Here is a 22,584-nt window from a genome sequence, read left to right as displayed (position 1 = left end):
AAAACAACTCATCTGCCAGGAATCTTCTGTCAGGATGAAGAAATAATCAGACAAAGCACTTGTTCACCTGCCATAACCGCTAATGGGCAGTGGTGGCTTAATGGTTAGGGACGTGCAGTTGTAATTGAAAGATTGCAGGTTCGAATCCCCGACCAGCAAGGCACCACTGAGGTACCCTGAGCAAGGTACTGACCCCAAACACTGCTCCCCGGGCACTAAATTAGCTGCCCCCTGCCATGTCACATATGGCTTAAATGCAGAGGACACATTTCGTCGTTGTGTCCTGTGGTGTGTCAACAATGACCACTGATCACCAAATTCTAATCTGGTACAGGGTCATGGTGACTGGTAGCTTTTCCCAGGGAGTGCAGGGCCCAATGTAGGACACACACACAGAATGAGCAATTCAGAGACTTCAGTTCCCCTAAATGCGCATCTCTAGACAGCAGGAGGTAATCAGGACCCCTGGAGAAAGCCAATGTAAACACAGAGAGAGCAGGGGCAGGAATGAAGCACACCCACTGCGTCTCACTGTCACAGACAGCCTAAACACAAAGAGAATGGAATTTCCATTTCAGAACGCTGTCAAGACACGGAGTCCGGCCTGGGAGTCGGAGGGACAGCGGAACTCTGATCTCTCGCTCGTCAAGATCAAAACGAGCCACGGCAAGCAGACTGCCAGCACTTCAGCGGACGCAGCTCCACAAGCTCCCACAGAGCCACCGTCATCACCAGGCGGGGGGGGGCATAAGGAGCGACAGAGAACTTTGGGTGACCGAGCTGCCCGCCGCAAGACCAGATAAACGTCGGATTTGTGACGTCAATCCGTCGACAAGGGAACAACGTGACAGTGGACTCGAGCACACCCGGACCTCGCTGCGGCTCAGGGAAGCACACGCATCACGTGTAACTTCTCTCGCCGTGACCGGGGCAAGGTGATTTTCTCCAACGTGGGGGAAAACATGTCCCGGATACGGTGGGGAGACGTGGAAGGTGGCAGAACGTGCCAGTGAGTCACACAGACACGCCACGAAGAGCACGCGTCTTGCACGCGTAGTGGGGTGCAGATGTGAGTCATCAGGTGGCAAGTGCAGAGTCACCACCCCCCCTCTGTCACCTCCGTACCAAATCAGTTTTGGCAAGCCTCAGCTGGAGAACTCGGCAACACCCCCGCCTCTGAGGGACAGCGGGGGCGCCCTCGTTGCATCGGTCATGCAAGCGATGCAGAAAATACCCCCGCCATCATTTTATGTTAAATAGCCGTACAATCACCCCCCACCCGCCTTGTCTCTTTAGCAAATCCCTTTACAAGCCCCCTTATGAGGGTGGCACAGAGGACTCAGTGAGCAATGGAGGAGGGGGGGTCACACCCCAGTCACATGACAGGAGGCGGTCATGGCAAGAGCTGGAGATTATGTGAGGGTCCCCCCATCGACCAAGCCCCCGCTAGGCCAGGATATGTTGGCAGGAGTCCAACCCCCTGGGGGAGAGCATGGAACAGCGCCCCCCTACAGGGACAGGGGGGAGAAGTGTTGACCTTTCAACCCCCGTTAACTTGCTGCTAATGAGGTGACGTTTAATGCAGCTCTACCCCCCCAACCCAGTGCCCGTCAGCACAGTTGTCGCTCCCCATGACGTTCCTCAACTTCACTTTCTGTTCTCCGAGGTCAGCGGTGACAGTTCCGAAGCCCGTCTCCACCTGCACCGGTCCGTCACAAGAACGCGGGAGGCTCTGTCTCCCGCGTCCTTCACAATTCATCCACCCCAAGATACACTTTACATTAGGGCTCTTCCTGTGCTGTCACTAGCTTGCTAGTTTCTGTTTGTGTGTGTGTGTGTGTGTGTGTGTGTGTGTGTGTGTGTGTACGTTTGTCCTACAGCTGTTTTGGAAGAAGGGTCAGGTGACAGAGCTTTTACGAGTCGACTGGAGTCAGCTGTTTCTTGGTCTTGCAACCCCCCCCCCCCCCACCCACCCCCCAGGAAACTGGAGCAGGACCTTGACACCACCACCCCAAAGCCAGCTTGCATTTCCAGCACCCCCCCCACATGCCACACCGAGCAGCTTCTATTCCATGCTGTCTGGGTCCCTCTCCTCTCGATCCCCATTAACCAAATAAATAAACCTCTCTGCACCCCTCACTATGCCGCCAACCCAACTGTCAGCTAACCAACACAAACGCGCCATCTTTAGTCCTCACCCCCACAATAAATACCCACCCCCAACAAACCTGGGTAACTAGACCAGTTTGAGACAGTTTGCTCCCGTCATGACCTACATCTCAAAGTAAAAAGAGATTGCCATGGTAACCAGGCTGTGAGTGGAGGAAAAAAAACAAATAAAAATAAAGGGAGAGCGAAGCGAACGGCTAATTGCGCGCAGGACCCCCGGGCGATGGGGGCACATGGAGAGGAAAGGACCCGCCGGACAGGTTTGACCCCTTCCATACTCGTTTATGAGGCCTGAAGCCACCGCGCTCGTCATGGACAAAAGAAGCAGCTGGTGAGAAGCTGAAAAGAGCTCAGACTGCCCGCTAAAAGCAGGGTCAGAACCGAGAAAAGACGCATCAGCACAGAAAGCCACACATTATGGCGGAGAGACACCGTTAGGGGGGCTTCCAGAGTCAAACCCACTGTCCATTTCCAAGGTGAACAGCTGCCTCGTGGTAACCGTAGAAACACTAAATCACCTAGAGTGATCCTTATGATCAAGCTTAGGCAGCTAACTGTTACCTTGTTCCCCAGCGAATCGCACCCACCTGAACGAGGGCGACAGGAGCAGGGATGTCGAACGGCTAGGATGCGGTAAAAACAGTAAAGAGCTGAGAGGTAGGACAGGGCAGGACACAACGCCCAAGCCACCTTACAGACGAGCCTTAGTGTGACCGACACGGGCAATTTAACACAAATCCAATGGCAAATGAGAATTTATACACACAGTTTCCCAACAATTAGCGAAAGTCCAGAGAGAGCACTGAATAAGATGTAACTGAAAGAAAATCATCATCATCATTAATAACAATGACAAAATAGATGCAAGGAGAATGACCGCTACCAGTGTAAGCTGTCGTAATTTGGACGGGTACTAAAGAAAAGTCACGGTTTACACCACCGATTATCGCTGGAAGTCAAAGCAACCATTAGCCCAAAATCTTTAGCCTTCCCACGTCTGATCAGCATGCGACTGCATGTCGGCCGGACAACTGGGAAGCTTTAGGACTTTGATTGGGAGTGGAGGAAGCTCTGGAGGTGACCTCAATAACAGAGATGGCTGGTGACCTCGGGGAACTAATGAATATGGATAATGAGTCAACCTACTAAACCATCGTAAAAAAAGGCTGGCTAACATCGACTTTTAATCCCTTCAGAAACAACCCGCATCTAATGCTACGTTGGACACAGCCAGCACACGTGTCCCACTACAGAAAGATCCAGAAACGCGGTGACCAGCTCCTTATGGCTGAGGATGATGGCCTTAGGAGACGGCATCCGCATTAGCTAAGCGTAAATCAGGAGACTTCACGACACACATGGACCGTAATGGGACCCGATGTGGCGGTGAAGCTTCCTGACAAGGATGCCAAATCACTTCAGATGTAAAGGGATGCAGTAATCTCATCATACTATGTCAACATTCAATTATTTTATAGTGTCCACAAGTGGATGGCAGGATACTGTGACCTAATTCTCATTCCCCTTGGTTGAAATGGCCAATTAATCTCAGCACAGAACTCCCACTCAACGTACGGTCCCCATGCCAACTCTACAGGGAGGGGTGGGGTTTAGACCCAGTGCCTCTGATGCAGGATGACATCAGTGGGCTCCAGGGTTTGCCGAGCACCCAGAGGACACTGCCACTCCAAGATTCCCACCCAGAGGCACAGGCGGAAGGGAGAGGAAGCCAGCCGTGAACCCCGCCAGACCAAGTGAGCTAATCTCCGTCCTCTGCGCCTCCCTCAGAGGAGGATTGAGGATGGCAGGGTCCCAGCCTCAGGGTGCAGCTCGCTTCAACCAACCCACCCAAAAATAAGTTTCCACGGTTACATCAAGCCCTTTATTCAACGGACACTTTAAGAGCCAACACTTAATATTTTTAGACTGTTTATATTCAATACGTACAACAGGGAATAAAGCATATTCATTTGTGTTAGCTATGGAAAATTAGCTAATGCATCTGCAGGGCGCTAGCTGGGATGCTCTCCATTTGTTATTTTTTTAAATTAGTTTGATTACTTGACCTAGCTGCCAAATCACCAAACTGGAAAGAGCACGCGTGCCGTTTTTGCTATGCTAATGCGCACGTCTCCGCCCCTGCTGGCTAACGCTTTGCGAGACACTCAGCAATGCTAAATTAAAAAATGAGCCTGGCACTGTAAACAGAAGAAGAAAGGCAAGTGAATCGCCAGCAGTAGCTTCAGAACGCAGCACGTCAATATCCGACACTGCTAATGCACATCATAATCACCATGTGCAAAAGCGACGGGGAAATGTCGACCGCGGAGCACGACTAACGAGCCCGGAAGCAGTGGTGGGTAGCCCAGGCGCCATTACCTGACTAGAGAGGGGGAGGGATGCGGATTATGGTAAACACAAGGGTTCTTCCATTCATAAAGACTACCACACACTTTTTTTTTTTTTTTTTTTTTTTTTTACACGCGTAGGCTTCTGGAAGAGCTCTACATGCTGTTCATCCACGATTCCTACATTCACACTCTCTAAAGCACTCTCCAATCCTTCCTGTCTGTCAGACTAATGTAATGTGTGTCATCCTGTACTGCCAGCATGGGCAGGACAGAGGACGTGAAATGCAGCTGTAAAACTGAAGATTCCTAGTCCTACGATTGCGAAATTGGCAAGGTGGTGCTTACACCTCGCCCGAGACAGTGCCAACAACACGGGAGGCTCCGTCTCCCGCGTCCTTCACAATTCATCCACCCCAAAATACACTTTACATTAGGGCTCTTCCTGTGCTGTCACTAGCTTGCTATTTTCTGTTAGTCTATGTGTCTTTGTGTGTGTGTGTGTGTGTGTGTGTGTGTGTGTGTGTGTGTGTGTGTGTGTGTGTGTGTGTGTGTGTGTGTGTGTGTGTGTGTGTACACACATTTGTCCTACAGCTGTTTTGGAAGTAGGGTCAGGTGACAGAGCTGGGGCTCCCACTCCACCCTCCACTGATTCTTGTTGGAACACAATGGAACAACTAGACGTGATAGCTGTCATACAGCTCAATTAGAGAAGTCAGTTTTCGACCAGCTTCAATATTGATTTAGCTACTAAAACAGAAGAAACAGCACCAACAGGGACCAACTATGCTAGACACTGGCGCAACAGGTACCGACTCTCACCAACTATTTGACAGCTTTACGGCTCTTTGTATTTCTGGCTTAAGACCGACCTAGTCTTAGTTATCGGTTAAACACCTCAATCTTCTGTTTTGTTCATGGGCAGGAAGACCATATATCCTGACTTGGTTGTTGTCTGTACCTTTCCTCTCCGCCTTCCTCCTCCTGCATCCACACCCCATCTTCCGAACCAAACCGCCACTCAATCTCCCCCCATATCAGCCAGCCACATTCAGCTTCCTGACCGGAGAGTGTCTTCTAGTCCCATGTGATCTTGTTATTGTTTCCAGACAGGCAGTGGAGGTTTGCTCTTTTAGTTACCGTTCCCACTCAGTGGGACGGCACATTCAAAATGAGGAGAGTGGGAGTGACGCTTACTTAGCGGCAGGCTGCCGCCAAGGCCCACACGCGTGCTCATTAGCATCTGCGCGGCCGGGGTGAGTCAGCACAGAGCTGGTGTGAGACGAGGCACTGAAGAGGAAAACTAACCTGCACACCGCCGACTCGCTCGCATTTTTCAAAGGAAGCTCCCAAAGTCTGAGCGAATGCGGCGCAGTGCGCCGATGAAAGGACCAGGGACGCCCACGCGAGGGGGATCATCAGTACAGATGGTCAGACAGATCGCAACAAGGGGCACTAGGTAGTAATAATCTATCCACTGATAATCTGCGTGTCTCCATTCCTTAGCAGGGGCTGTTACAGCTCCACCACCCCTAAGAAGAAACTATCAAGTCACCCCTCCGAATGAAAGGTAACACGCGCCATCCAAATCCCTCCACACTTCAGCACATAGTGGTGTACGTCTACATGGCAAAAGATACTCAGTATCTGTGATAGGAAGGACTACCAAAGTTCCATAACTTCAATTTCACTTCATGTTACCTTAATGCAGCAATAGTTAATAAACGTATCATAAATGCACACCAGAGTCAAAAGCAAGATCTGTTAATCCTTCCACTGCCTGCTGAAAAGAATTTACGAACTAAAAGATGTCAACTGTTTAACGCAAGTTAACGCCGATGACGTGGAATTGCAGCCAGATAATCTGTGACATTCCCAGTGGGGGCTCTGAAGAAATGAGCGGCTGTGTTAGGGATGAAGATAAGGCCCGGAAACCTCCAGACACAAGAAAAGCGAACAGGCTGTAGGTCATGTGTAACCCAGACAGACGTGCTGCGGCCTGCAGACCCTGTGTTTCTCACCTGTTCCTAAGGGTGCTGCTGATCAACACATGCGCGCCATGCCTTGCACTGGAGCATGCTGTGGACGTTTCAGAGTCTCACTGGGGTGCAGATTGGCAGCGCGGAGGCACCGAGGTCAGCACTGTAGGGTTAGGAGCCAGCCTCTCACCCCCAGCCCTGTATGTGCAGAGTTTGCATGTTCTCCCTGTCATGCGGTCATACTCCAGGCTATCGCCACAGACCCATTAGCCTTCTCTAAAGTGCCCGACGTCGGCGAGTGTGTGACCGGCAACGGACTGGCATCCCAGCCACGGTTTTCCCTGCCTGCCCTCTCTGCTCTCCCAGCACATGCTCCAATGCCAACACAACCTAGTACCACATGAGCGTCTACGCAAGATGGACTGATTGCTGGCATCTTTATTAACTTTAAGTTTCGCTCAAAGAGGGATTCGCTAGCACATCTATTCAGACTCAGCATATTAAAATGTAATTGTCCAAAACGTGCTTCCCATTAATAACAAGCCAATTATAATGAGATGTAGCACACATTACGGCATTAAAGAAGGTATAAGTACTTTTGGGCTTATCGTGCCGTAAAGACAGAGTAACGATTCCATGGAGCATTGGCATTAATACTGGGAGCAAGACGACTGAAGCATACGGGAGCAGTGCGGCTGCAGTGAGCTTCAGTTACTGGAGTTCTCGCAGGAAGGGCTCTTATGTCTGGTTTGCAGTGCTCATCACTTTACACATGACTCAGGGCTGCAGGTCAGTTGTCAAGATGTCAGACGTTGACATTTAGACCAAAGAACAAAGTTCGGGGCCTTGTGGTACACCAACATGGAAATTTTGGCCAATACCATTAACCGGTATATATTTCTCTGATATTATGCATACTGATAACCAGCTGTTTTTTTGAGTTCCACAAATCTGCAGTGTCACTGATGTCGGTGACGTTACCTCTTAAGGTCTCCTGAAAGTGTGTAGTAACCACATCATACAATTCGGGCAGTGAGACTTGGAAGACCGTAAGGTTCTAAGCGGTGAATGAGCCGACAAAATCCTTCATCCTCCCCTGCGGAAAACTGCTAATCACCCAAAGCAATTTCCATTCATTTAGTAGCTCTGGTGCTACTAACTTTGAATACTGATAAAGTCTAAATATCAACTGATATTACAGACCAAGACTGACACCTCAATGTCTCTATTCTTAAATGAACATCGGCCAATACCAATGTTAACCAAAGTATCATACTTATCCAACGATAACAGATCTACCCTGTGCTTAAAAAAAGGAAGATAAATGATGCTGAGAGCAAAAAGAAGTTAAAGAGATATGCTGGTGTTCTGTGGATCCCTCATATGCCGATCCAAGGTAAAAGAAGCTCCAGGAAGAAGTTACGGAATAACGAGGTGCCTCAGTGTAGCGATGAGGCCTTTCCCGATATTCTGCAAACGTGCAAGAAACTCGTGAACCAGTCCAGCTTAGCCAGGAAGCGCCCACGTCATACTCTGCCATGCTTCTGGATCGGCTGAGTCACAACACAGTGCCTAATTAGCGAGAGTCTAAGCTTTAGGTGATCTTCTCGGGCTTGGGAGACAGCGAGACCGACAGCGCCCCAGCCCCATGTGAGGGGGGGCTTCCCTCCTCTGCAGTGATTCCCACCGGCTGGCTCCATTCTGACAGATGCCGCATCCCGCAGTTCAGGGTGCTACCCAGAAGGAATGCCTCCCAGACTCGCGCAGCAATCCTCCGCTAATTATTTCTCATCAAGCTTTTGGTTTTATACAGTGTTTCCACTGAACCGGTTTAAGTTTACCCTGCTGTTAATTCTACAAAAAAAAAATGCAAAAAACGAGAGCGCAAAAGAGCGATATGCTACGACCTAGTCCTCAATCCATCACCTCCCCGCAGAGGAACGGTCATAGGAATGTAAATCCCGTAATGCAGCCAACGTCACTGATTCTAGTCCTGATTCCAAGGAAGCCACCACTGAACAGCAGCTCCCATCCCGGCCTAAGGGCCCGGCTGGCAGGCCCCATGTCGTCATGGAAACTTCTGTTGGGCCTCAAACATTAGTTAAAGGTGTGTAATTCAGCACCTTTCTCTGTATGGCTGATCCTTAACATTTAACAAGTGACGTCTTGACCTCAGCTGACTACCACAGAAAAACAAGCTCAACAATTATCTTTTTCCGTTTTAAAATGCAAGTGTGCATCACACCTCAGCAATCAAGAGAGCAAAGCCTCAATCTCTGTCAATGGCCATTAAACTAAATATTAATTCATTTTGATAAGGAACAGAAATAACGCTCATTTCCCATAATTAACGAATAAATGTGGCCCTGACATCTTCTGCCTGAATAGTGTTCAGCAAAACTGAAAATATTTGGATGAAGCAGAAGAAGAGTCCTTTAGAGGCACATTGTACTAACTTAATTTTTAGATAAGAGCTTATGATCCCCAAAAGGCATAATATATCCATCATAATAATGGCAAAAAATCTTTTACATATCCCTTTAAGTCTGATGGCCACTGTCATCATTTTGCTCGGATATCTGGATTTGGGAAATGATTTCCACATTCTATAAAGGTCAAATTACATTATAAACGCCTACCAGTAAGAAGTGGGAAATGTATAGGTCAGTAAGTTTAGGGATCGGGCCACACACACAAACACAAACACAAACACAAACACACACACACACACACACACACACACACACACACACACACACACACACACACACACACACCACACACACACACACACACACACACACACACACACACACACACACAAGGCTGAGAGTCTGAATCTTATGGCTGCCATGGTAACTATACCAAAACTGCCATAGGCCTTTAACCCCAGATGCTCCAGGGGCACTGGGCACCGGTTGACCCTGCTCTCTGACCCCATATTCTCCTCATTTGTACATAAATTTACAGTAAATCATTCCCTAGATAAATGTAACGCGATTCTACGCACTTAAGAGCTGGTATTACAGCAGCGGCTCAAAGACTGAACAGCACATCCTCACCTTCGACCCCTAAAGAGGCACCATGGCAACAAGAATGGAATGGATCTGGAACAGAGGGCCCAGTAAAACACCAGCGAGCGAAATCCCTAAGACCCCGTGGCCTCAAACGGGGGAGTCAAGGTTACCAGGGTCCAGAAGCCCTGCAGAGACAGCCTTTGCTAAGGGTTGGGGGCAATTCTGTTGTGGGCCATATACCCGGGTGCACCGGGGCTGCAGTATCCTTCATTTGAAGAGCTCCTGCATTCTGAAGCATACTGCCACAGGGAAGACGGCAGCATAGGACAGTCAGAGGATCACACGTTTAAGTGTTATTAAAAATAGCGGTAAGTCACATCAGGTTAACTAATTTGGAAAGCAAAATCAAAAGGCTAATTAATCGCTGATGGGGGGTGGAGTGGGGGGGGGGGGGGGGGTGATGGAGAAAGGGGAGAACCGCAGTAAAGAGGCTGGAGCATCCCCTAAACTCCAGTCTCATTTTACACGGTCCAGAGTTATGCATACTCTTTGGTGAGGAATTAAGAGAGGCCTACATCAATTAGCGAGAGAGAGAGAGAAGCACCTCGGCACAGTCTACTGTGCTGTGCACTTCAGCTTCCCCAGCCAGGCCTGTCGCAGGGGGCTCTGGGGTGGGGGGGGGGGGCACACCACAATAGAGATGTATGATGAGGCAGTGTGTTTGCATGTGTGTATATGTCCAGGTTTACATTACATTGTAGGGACAAAATGTCCCCACAATGTCATAAAAAAGGGGAAATTTAAATTTTAGAAAAATCTGTGACTGCGATCAAAAACTAAAATGCCAAATGTTTGATTACTTTTTAGTGAAGGTTAGAGCTGGGCAGGAGTTAAGGCTGAAATTGCTGGGATTAGGGTTCTGCCCATAGATATGAATGGAGAGTACAGGTTTGTGTGTGCGTGTGTGTTGCTGATTGACACCAGTATTTAGCTGGGTATAGAGACAGAGGCCTGTTGCTATGGGGATACCCACAGCAGGGAAGAAAGGAGGAAGAAAAACAAAAAAATGACTTTAAAAATCTTTACGCAGCTATAGATATAAACAGAACCACCGGAACCCGCCCGTCCTCCGCCTGCGAGTAAGGTCCCGCCCTGCTCCTGTCACTCCTGGTCTGCTTTGCACTCGTGCCAGCCAAGAGCAGATCGGGGGGTGATATGGCCCCTCCCAGCCCCACCGGTTACCCCATTCCTAATGAGCAGAGTGCTCTGGCATCCAACCCCAGGCCCATCTCTATCCCAGGCTGCGCGGAATGGGAAACAAGGCCGGACACCTCCGGCTTGAACTGCGGAAGACTTGGGAGAGCTTGGCCAAGGTACGGCTTGCATGGCCAATTATCTGTATCCTATACCTGCTACCCAGGTACGGTCAGTGATGTCGGCCTGTCCCAGGAGACTTACAGTGACCCAGAGAGGGCGAGCAAACCACACGCTGACCCTGAACCACAGACGAGAGAGGTCCGAGTCTACTTTCTAAGCCAGCAACATACATTTCAAAGTATTGAAAAAAAACTCAAAGCTGCACTCACCCTCTGAGTATTAGAGAGGAGTGAAAAGTGGTGTGTTATTATGGGATGCACTGAATTCAATGGCAAGCAGATGGCTGAAAAATTAAACTAGATGGAGCTTTTCAATCATGAAGTCTAACACGCCATCGATGGCCCAGCCAAATGGATTTGTTTAGAGATCAGACAAAGCGGAGCTCAAGGTCACGACGGCTTCGGCTCGCCCACAACATCTGAATCCAACTCTAAAGCCATCAGAGAGGATGGCGAGTTCTCTATATTCAGGCAGGACGTCTTCGAAACGAGAACACTTAACCCCCGTCCATTTGAGGGATTGAAAAGTCGGTGTTACACGGCCGTAGCTCGATAAACCGCAGGCGCTCTGTGCCGCCACGTCGATCAGCCGTGTCGCCGGGTCCAGGCAAACAGAGGACTTTCTTAAAGGGACCTTTCACATTCTACCTCCACAGATAGCACTGAACCTCCTGCTGGTGGGTAAAAGATAAAAAAATGTCTCATTGGTGGTTCGAAATGCAAGTGGCTTTCATCTGGAGGACTAAAGGACCATGCGGTGTAGCCAGATGACACGCTCAGTTCAGGAACCTCGCTCCACTTTCATATGATCTGATGGTATCACTGGAATTCTGCACGAATACCCCGCAGTCAGTAATGGACAGACATGGGGAAAAAAGCTAGACCACTCTGGCAGAGACGACAGCCATCACTGCTTACAATCACATGCTTGAGTCAATCAACATCAAGCCCCCAGTAATGGCGCGAGAGAGGTTCGTGGAGACCAACGCCCCAGCGTCAATCGGATCCCAGGGGATGTCACAGCCAGAGTCCGAACGCAGGTAGTGCCAGTCAAGCGCATCAACAGCCCTCGGCTTTGGCAGTGAAGCACTCATCCTGTCGTGACAGAATAATGCAGGTCATCGTTGTGCGCAGCGCTGACAGTGAGGAACGCCCAGATCCAAGGTCTCCAAGTTCAGGCTAACGGCAGCCCGATGCACTTCACAGTAACTACACTTTCACTGCATGACTCATTAATGAGTGCCAAACCTCCACAGCTTGCAGACAATGCAGGAGTGAATCACCATTAGCCGAGGAAATGGGGAAAAAACAAATCGGTACGTTTCATACCATCCTGCTCCAAACCGTCATTCTTACCTGCGCTCACGGTGCGGGATTGGCGCCTGCTGCTGCCGGGAGATGAAGGTGGTTCCCCAAACTGGGCTGCTGTGGCTGTTCCTTAACCAGCCCATAGGGGGCGATGATGAGTACGGCGCGCTGCGGAACCCATGATCCGACTCCGTTTCTGCAGTAAGAGAAGAGGCTGAGCTACCCATAGCCCCCCTTGTCAGTGGATGTCACTTGTGGGTAAAGCCTACTTCCAGGGTCCTCCAGTGCAAACTATACTTGACGCAGTTTGTCCGTGTGTGGGCGGTTAAAAATGTCAAAGGTTAAATGATCCCATAGGGCAGCGCCTTTCAAGCACACTGGGTCACGCTAAAAGGGACTTGATTCAGACGAAAAGCTGCATTTCCAAGGAAGAGCGTTTTATGTTACAAGGGTAATTGTGTTTACAATGATCTCAAAAAATCCATTAGCAAATAAAGGTAGCTAAATGATTAGAAGTAACATTTTAAAATTTTCAAAGGGCTGTTATACAAAAGACTAAGGAGAAACTGAACGTCCTAAAATCAAGGCTTCCTTTAAAATAGCTATAGACTATAATTAAACATTAGGGGAAGGTGGCGATTCCAGGACATTAAAAAAAATGCTTCTTTCGCATTTTCATCAAGAAAGCAGGTCTGCTAAGTGAGTGAACTCCAAATAAGGGCATGGCTGAAGTCATTTACGTCGGTCCTTAGTTCCTCCTGTCATCCAGAGCAACCGTCACCTATTTCTTCTATGAAAAGGCCAAGCCAAAGCATCTTCTTGACTAAGCAGGCGCCTGCAGTGAAACCAATGATAATATCAAGTCTGCACCTGGAAAGGGTGTAAGAATCATCATCCTCAATCCACAGCATTAAAGTCCACTGGAAACCTACACTGCAGAGGGGGGTGCTACTCTGGGTGGGGTGGGGTCAGCTAGACAGACTACGGTGCTCCGTTGGCAGACGTCACACTGAGAAGATGAGGATAATGATGAAGATGAAGATGAGGACAGTTTTTTGGGAACATTCCCACTTGATGAATTGTCATGAAGAAAATCCCAAAACACTAGGCCAGTAGTGGGTATTTTTCTGACGATGTTTTAATGTCCACAAAAAATGTGTAACAGAGCACAAGGGACATCAAATCTCTGCTGGATAATCCTGTACAAATTCAGTCCCACAATGCTTGAGAACATTCTTGCTGCATATGTTTTATTTGTTTGTTTGTTTTTTTGGAACAGCAGCACTGAGGACACCGTCGACACAGGCTACGCACAGACACGAACTTGAGAGCAGACAGCGCTCTCAGCAAGACGCCCGGCTTACAGCCACGGTCCTGCACTTCCCACACTTTCCTTCTTCAGAGAACTCGGGTGGATCCTCGGGATGTTGGTAAGGAGTCAGTCTGGCCGAGGTTGGCGAGGCGTAAGTGGCATCTGCAGACAGCCAGGGGTGCCAGGCCACCCGACTAGCAGATCAGCCCGAATGTGCTCTTAGTCTAGTGGCGATCTGATGAGATGCTCCCAACTGACCGGAAACATTCGGCACTAAAAGCAGGACAAGAACAGGCACGGAAATTTGGGACAAGGATTTACATACAGGCCAGTAAAACTGACAAAAGAACTAAAATGTATAGGTCTCCTGGTTAAATGACCATTTCTATGACATGACCATTAGAAAAAAGGAAAAGCCCGACTTCGTTAAAGTTCACTGCTTCTCCCCAGCATGTTTTTATGCATTTTCCATATAGAATACTGTAGTTATTAGCCTGCCAAACATCGGCGAAACAGACGGAACTTTGCATGCATCTTTGTCGCCTTTTGGCTGTCCCTCGCAGCTGCCGCAGTGGATTAGTTCACATACCGCTTTTCTTTCCCCCGCCGTCGGTAACTTGAGCTTTACCGGGAGGAAGTGTGCTGGGGGGGGGGGGGGCGAATGTGCCGGAAAGTAAGAGAAACCGGGGGGAAAAAATCCATAAAAAAAAAACGCACAATGGAGACACGGCGGACCTGTTCGGTAATAAATAGCACTTATATTTAACAGACTCCGGTTCGGCTCTGGAGCAACTTCAGAGGCAGTGGGGGTAAAAATACACACTGTCCCACCGCATGAATAAATACCGGGTCGCGATCGGAGGCATAAAATGTCAAACGGGTGTCATGCCTGGGCTGTGCCCCGTCCGCCGGCAGCAGATCATCACAGTCTGTAAAGGTGCGGCTTCATTTGAGCCCCATACATCGTTTTTCATTACAGCGACGTGAGTGATACGCCGGGATCAGCTGCTCACAGCTAAGCAGGCGACGCGAAGCCGGTAGATGATAGAACTGAAGGCGTTGGATGCGCATCGGCGGTCACTCCAGGCGATCCTAGCCGATTCACCATCAGAAATACTCCATGCAATTAATGCGATTTATTTTGGCCTTTAGCTCTCAGAAATGAGCACTTAACGAGTTTTAAGGGATAGCCGGAAAATGCACATACCGTCCGATTTATCTTTCTACAGTATTTTCCAGCAGCTCGATGACTTATCATTAGTCAGTTTATAACCACTGTTCATACCCCGGTATCAATATTTCATGAAGTCAACAGCTGTGCAATATGCTAATCGAATGCATGTCCTATTTTCAAATAAAAATGTACGATGCTTTAAAAAAGCACCAAACTCACCACCGTCAATAGCGCATATTTACCGGTACTCCTAGTACGGTGTTGCATTTCCAGTCGGATCCCAATAAAAGCATTGACCCGGGTCAACAGCGAAACAATTTCATGAACTCATATCCCATGCCATGCATGTAAAAATAGAAATGCATAAAAATCACTGGGAAGAGCAACTAATGCGCGCCGATCCTTAAAAATGTTTATGACACATTGCCTCGGCTGCTATTGCAGTGTATTTTTCGCCTTCTGCAGCCAGGTACTTTCTTCTAGTTCCCAGTGCTCAGAAAGCCGGATCTCCCACTTCGGCCCTCAAAGCGCTCCGGAGTCGTACGGCTTCCTCCAGCAATACGCAGCTTCTTCCTCGGACGCAACGTGTGTCTGTGCGCCGGGGCCGTCTCCATCACATCGTATTCTGATGCGGCTTTCGTGGGCTTAATTCGCTCCCTCCCTTGCTTCTCTCTCCCTCACTCTCTCTCGCCCTCGCAGAAGTGCAGCAGGCGCAGATGCAAATCCGTCCCTTACATCGGATGGCTGGGAGTCATGTGCGCGCATGCGCCGTGGCCGGCTTTTTTCAGAACGGCGCAGAGCAAGGCCAGTCACACATGCACTGCGCGGGGTCTCGCTTTCATTCATTCGGACAAAATACTTTCGTCATGGCACCATGCTAAAATAAATGCCCAACCCTAGTATTAACCATCATTTACCATCACCTCCGCTGTTGGAAACCATTTCTTTCGGGAAAGAAACAGAACCTGCTATTTCAAGGAAATTATTCTGCTGTCCTGCGATGGCAAAGAGCGGATATATTACAGTATTCATCAGATCACTATTTCAAACATATCTACGTTGCCTGACGCCTCCCTTACGAATATCCGCAACGGAAAGTGTATATGTGTATAAGCTGATGGCAGCCCTGCAGACTTATGCAGGCACGAAGAACCAAAAACCAGTATCAGTCCAATTGACATTAATGATCGCAAATAAATCGGAAGGCGCGACGTCATCGGAAGACTGACTCATCTGTAATTCAAGTATTAACATCAACGTCTGCACAGTGACATCACAGGCACTTCCAGACCCATTATGAACCGTCGAGCCGGTGAGACCTGTCGGGTCACTTTGACAGAAGACTGACTGTCGTGATGTTCCGGTGGATAACCAACAGCAGTAGCATGAAAAGCAAACGTACACAATTTCTGTTGCTGGCAATAACATTTCAGCGAGCAAGTAACCAAAACAATGGAAGGCCGATAATACATATAAATGCACTTCAACCATCGCTTTAAAAAATTAACGATTTATGGCAGTTTGATTGAGAAATATAAAAGCCTTTACAACGATCTACCTCGCACAATTATACGCGAGGGAAAAGGGAGGGTTGATGAGATGAACCCGAATGATTTGGCAGGATAACACCTGTTGCCCTCCATTAAGCAGCGGAGCCCCGATTCGCACGCATCCCTTCCGCGGCCTTAGGGATCCTCAGACTCCAGTCATTTGCTGGGGCACGATCAATTAAAGCGGCGGAAAGCACATCCGACGTTTCACTCACTGACATTAATTAAGGACATTCATGCTAAGTATGACCAACATTTGCATTACGCGCCAGAAGATTTGTGAATGGAAGAAAAATAGCAATTAAAGTATTATGCTTGTTATACTAAAATTATTTACGAGATTCCTTTTTAAGTCAGCGGCTCTATGGTACTTCCATAAATGGAATGCAACGGAAAGCAATGCTGAGCAGTATCACAGTGCAATCCAATTAGCATACTTGCAGTAAGAGTTTTCTGCTTTCTCCCTGACGGAATTACCCCGGTTTCAAACACGTCACACGAAAGGACAGTCATCAGCCCATGACGGGTACATGTACGCTGCAGAACACGATGCTTGAATTCCCACAAGGTCTCCCGTGTTGTTTCATTTATCATGACCCATTCCCCTGGCATGGCTTTATAAGTTAATTGCAGCTTGCTTGTGTCGGATGGTGTTTTACATATGCAGCGTACCGAGTGGCACCGTGATGAGAACCACGGAAGCGTTCTGCCCGACTGGCTGCAATTCCGTATCTGACTGCCAGGTGGTGCTAAAACGCGAAGTAATTCTTACAGGCCCGCACATGTCTGAGTTGAATAGACTCAGAAATTCCTAGGCTTTTGGACAGCTGGAAACTCGAGGACCCTATGGAGTGTCGAGATGATTATGGGGCACAGCCAAGGTGGAAACGGATCCCCTAATCCTACAATACAACCCAGAAGACCACCACACGGCCCATTTTAGAGATCTGTTATACTCAAAACAAGAAACTAACTGAAGTGGTTATTAAATTCTAAGATGCATGGTACACTTGCCAACCACAAAGCATCTCCACAGTGTGTATGAATCGTACTGATATTCCATTTTGATAGCTCGATGTTATTGTGATATCTTGGCAGTGTCTAGCTGTGCTCAGTTAAAACAGCCAGCCTCACATACTTATTCACAGACATACTAATTCAAATACATAATTAAAATGAATTGCCGATCATTTCAGGCAGGAGTTAAAATAATTAAAAATTTGGGATGGTGTCTAATATTTATTTTTATTTAGGAGAAAATATGGTCACCAATGCATTACTCTCTAATTAACCTCTAATGTTTTAGGTTACCTCTGTCACAATACTGAATGTGTATGGCAATTACATTACTGATCTTGAAAATAATGAACCGAACTGCAGTTTATCATGATCTAAAGCAGCAAAAACCTGACCTGTTTGCAGGTCTCCGAGGACCAAACTGGGAAACATTGGTCTAAAGACATTATATTTTAAGCAGCTGACAGTCATCCTTCCATGAGCATGTCAAGAACACACACCAAACATGCCTGAGTTTTCTGCCTCAACATGCCAACATCACAAATCATTTACGCGCAATTAAGCCACGCTACAGTGAATTAATTAGCTGCAATTTTCTTAATAGGAGGTGCAGATTTCCCATAAATTTACTCTCATGCAATACAAACATATGCCAGTAAAATGATCTAAAAAAAAACAAAAAAACAAAAAACTGTTTCATATAGTAAAAGCATACAGGTTCACAGGTATGGTATGTGTGAATCTCCCACGTATCGTGGCCAGTTGTGGGCAGGCTGATGTGTTACATAGCCTTTTCGGTAATTACCCATTTTTACCGTTGGCCCAACTGACACTGTTAGATAGGCATATACTGACATCCAGCTGCTGCTGGTTCAGTCCCGTAGATAATACTGTGCAGTGGGCCACCACATGACAATACTGAAGTACTCAAAACGTACACGTGTAATATTTAAAGAAACAAAAACACAATGAGGAAAAATACTGTATGCCACAAATGTGGATTGTTTTACAATACTTGTGCATTCAAAATTTGGTGCTGGGCTTGAGCACACATATAGTCATAATCGAATTCTGATTAATTACAACTGGACATGGACATCCTGGCAAATTCAGAGGCCCGAGCACTTGTATGCTCAGCCGTTTCCTTTACACTCAATTCACCTATTATTGCATCCCTCTGCAAATCTAACCTTTCCATCAAGGTCACAAATGACGTCACAGTAGTGGACCTGATCAGCGGGGAGAATTGCACATGCAGTTCTTACATCGCTAGTCAGGTAGATGACGATCATGCGGTATGACAGTTAAGGTTTAACCAGATGGCATGTTGTTTTTGAAAAGCCACAGCATAGATGGTCACCTATCTATAGATACTTTCTAATATGGGAAAACGTGAGCTGGTCTTTCTGAATGCAGGCTGACTTGATCGCCTGAACCTAGGCGATTACACGGCTACCAGAAAGCACTGACACGGTCCTTTATCATGGAGATCCTGGGAATGTGTCAGATGTTTATTCATCTGGTCAAGCTCAGGGAGTATTTATAAAGCAAAAAAAAAGTTTCTCACAAATCTGTCTAGGAGTGATTTAAACAGCGAGGATGAAAATGATTATGATTGTCTCGGAGAACGCATGTGGCGTTCATGCAAAAGCAGCTGAGGTCAAGTATAAAATGATTGTTAAACACATTTTACATCCGGAGAAATTAGGGTTTAAATAGTTTTGCGATCCCACTATTTGCTGCAATGTGATGCCGTGGATAAACCTAAATAATACAGACATGTCCTGTAAAGTGTGCTTTGAGTACTAAACTACGGGGCACAATGTACACCGTGTAATTTTAATATTACATGGTTTTATATGTATTTTATTCAATCATTGCAGAGTGTCCTTTCACCACAAGTGACTTTAAGCAAGATAGCTGGGCTATTGAGCGTGACGTGCACAGATACAAACATTGACATATAATACACACGCTGAAAGATATTACAACTTCACCGCGATTTTGAAGTTGAGGTTTAAACTCGAACCCACTTTCTGGAATATTTCGGTATAGATCCCCCCCCCATACATCACCAAGCGAGAATACCAGGGAGGTTTGCCTGAAAGTGGTTTCAGGGTTAAAGGTAAATCAGAGCAGAGATACCTTAGTCACCAGTTACAGAATCCCAGGCAAGCTTTGCCACAGCAGATGGGTCCAAATACAGAGACAGTTTTGACAACTGATTCCTGGTGGACATTTTGGAGATAGAGAGCAATCATTTCCAAATTAAAGATCAGTGGTGAGAAACGACAAAAACTATTTACCTCCAAATCTCTTCTGGAAATATGTCTTTACAGCTCAAAAAAAAACCCAACAACTTGCAAGCTATTACAAAATGAAGATGTTTTCTCACTCCACGGTGGTTTGGCTTTAGACCTCAACAAGCCCTTTCCCCAACCTCCTTCCAAGGCAGTCTCTCTCTCTCTCTCTCTCTCTCTCTCTCTCTCTCTCTCTCTCTCTCTCTCTCTCTCTCTCTCTCTCTCTCTCTCTCTCTCTCTCTCTCTCTCTCTCTCTCTCTCTCTCTCTCTCTCTCTCTCTCTCTCTCTCTCTCTCTCTCTCTCTCTCTCTCTCTCTCTCTCTCTCTCTCTCTCTCTCACACACACACACTCACACACACTCACACACACACACACACAAGGGTGTCTGTTCACACTGCAAACTTTATCTTAACCAGCTGTGGCAGCTGTGAATCACTGAGCTCTGGCTATGACAGAAGCGACTGTCTGTCAGATTCTCTCTCACCCAGCTCTTTCACTGTAGATTAACATCTGGGATAAGACTTTATTCAGTAACAGTCATTCTTATTCATCCAAATATCATGCTACATATCACATCACAACAGCTTTCACTTCAGCTCTGACAATCACAATTAGCCAAATCTCTTGCTTCTCGCAGTTTTAATACTAATTATTAAATATAAAATATTCTGGGCTTAAATCAAAAGGTAATTAAACCATGCTCAGAACAATTTGAATATGGTCAAAAATGCTTATTATTTCTGCAGAAATAAAACGTTTGTGAGGAAGGAAAAAAAAAAAAAAAAAAAAAAAAAAAAAAAAAAAAAAAAAAAACTGTCCGGATATCACAACATGAAGAATTAGCAAAATGGATGTTTACTGAAAATAATAGAATGAGAGCATGTGATGAAAACAAAAATGCCTGCACAGTATGGCTACACGCATACAGACATGTGTAAAATAAGTCAACGGTGCAACAACCCGCCATCAGCGCAACAAACCACCAACCAAACATCCAATCAAAACCAACAACTAACCAACCAACCAATCAAAGGTTCAACCAACCAATCAAAGGTTCAACCAACCAATCAAACGTTCAACCAACTGTTGGTGGACTGTTTCCTCAGGACAGCGGAGCATATAAACAAAGAGCAGGTTAACCATACATGTTACAGTACGAGTCTGCAGCTTACCACCTCCTACGACAGGCCCGCCTTTCTGAGGATGAAGACGGAGTGTAGGAGCATCGCTAAGATGGACATGTACACTGAAGATGACTGGATGCTCTGGTGTTCCACTACTACGGCACAGATGATGTGCACACATTCCCTCCCCCATAAGAGACACGTCTCAGGTTGGGAACTAGGGCATAAGTATGCATTCCAGCTTGTGCACTGGGTTTCATGACAAGAACACTTGATTTCGGGTCATTAATATTGCAGATGGTGCCCTGCCCGTGTGTGTGTGTAAGTAAGGAGGGGGAGGAGAGGAGAGGCGAGGTGAGCGGATGGGGAGGATGATGTGCCTAACAGCAGGGTCCCTGCATCTCGCTGCTCCCCAGGGAGTTCCCTGTTTGTGCTGCACGCTCTTACATGAGCACCGAAGCGAAAGCTCACACTCATTTCTCTGCTTCCCGGTTTTTCCCTGTTCACTGCCCAGCATACATGTCTATTTCCGAAGAGCTAGGGCAAACGTAGAAAGAACGTTATTAATGCATTATTAATACGTTATTCATATTCCTAAATTAAATACAAGTGTTACAATGTCATAATGAACAATAAGACTTCAGCACAATCCAGGACGGGATGTCAACCCATGAGAGGCCACACACACGCACACACGCACACACACACCCCAACATTAAAGGTCGTTTAGAGTGCAGACGAAGCAGGAAAGGGAAGAAGCAGACATCACAGCCCTGGAGGTGTGAGGCTACAGCAAACACACCACTTATTAATAAGAGTACATCAGCTGAAAATGGTGCGACGGAGCCAGGTGGCTGCATTACTGCAACACGACAACACTTCAATTTAAAAACTCACTAACTTCATGGATAGTAGCAATGCACATTTCAAGCCAATCCAGACAGCAGAGGGCACAGAGCTGGAATATACACTGGATGGGATGCCAGTCGATCACAGGGCACAGACACACTATGAAGACCATGATCAAATCAGAGACCAATTTACTGCTTGTCTTTGGGCTGGGGGAGGGAATTGGTGAACCCAGAGGAGATCTACGCAACACAGGGAGAACAAGTGGGGGGGCGGGATTAAGACCCCCGAGCCTGAAGGTGTGAAGTTACAGTACAGTACAGTTACAAGGCATAACAAGATAGAAACAACACAGTTTAATTAAAAGGGGAACACTAATCTGTGATTTGTACATTCATAATTTAATAAGCCAAGGAGAAATTCAAAGGAAGTCTGGTCAAAGACAGCCAAATGCTTAGACATCACTAAAATCGTTGTTAAATCGTGTTCTGCTGGCTCTCCTTGCAGCCCATTAAACAGATATTTGCTATTTACTAAGCTGGAGCAAAAAGATAAAACGTTTTTGTTTTTCCCTCCCCAGAGGTGGTACATGAGATTAATGAAGCGCTTGACACGCAGAGCTGGGGAGAGGGAAAAGAACCGGTGCCAACATGACTAACAGCCCCCACAGCAATGAAGCCGCGTGACCTTTCTGGTCAAGGCCCAGAGTGATATCTGGGGAATCGTACGCTTGTTTTCTACGAGTAGGAGAACGCGCCTCACCTTATAAAATGTCAGAATTGTAAGATCTGGACCTTAAAAAGTCAAAAAGAGCTACTTTTTCATGAGAGCTGGAGCCACGGCCAGCAAGGTAATAAACAGACTTCATTTTAATTAGCGTATTATTCATGAAACTTTGTGAATCCATGCCGTTGTTTTCCCATTAGTCAGGACAGGGTAAATGCCCTGCTGCCATCTCCTAGACACTCCCAAAACAAACAGGATGCTTTAAATCAAGCGGGAAAAGGTGTACACAGCCAAAGTATTTATGCATCATAAAAAAAACCATGAGACTCGTTTGA

The 22,584-nt window shown here is 47.0% G+C and overlaps 1 protein-coding gene across 1 annotated transcript in view; it reads right to left on the bottom strand.

Annotated features, from left to right (window-relative positions):
- The window catches only part of capn15 (calpain 15), a 58,171-nt gene that overhangs the window by 30,412 nt on the left and 5,175 nt on the right, over positions 1-22,584 (bottom strand). Inside the window, 1 exon segment of the mRNA XM_049015292.1 lies at positions 12,246-13,782. Coding sequence (XP_048871249.1) covers positions 12,246-12,424 — 179 coding nt within the window. The 5' untranslated portion in view covers positions 12,425-13,782.

This window comes from Brienomyrus brachyistius, chromosome 5 (assembly GCF_023856365.1).
Source record: "Brienomyrus brachyistius isolate T26 chromosome 5, BBRACH_0.4, whole genome shotgun sequence".
Lineage (NCBI taxonomy): Eukaryota > Metazoa > Chordata > Actinopteri > Osteoglossiformes > Mormyridae > Brienomyrus > Brienomyrus brachyistius.
This window is presented reverse-complemented; position numbering and strand designations above follow the sequence as displayed.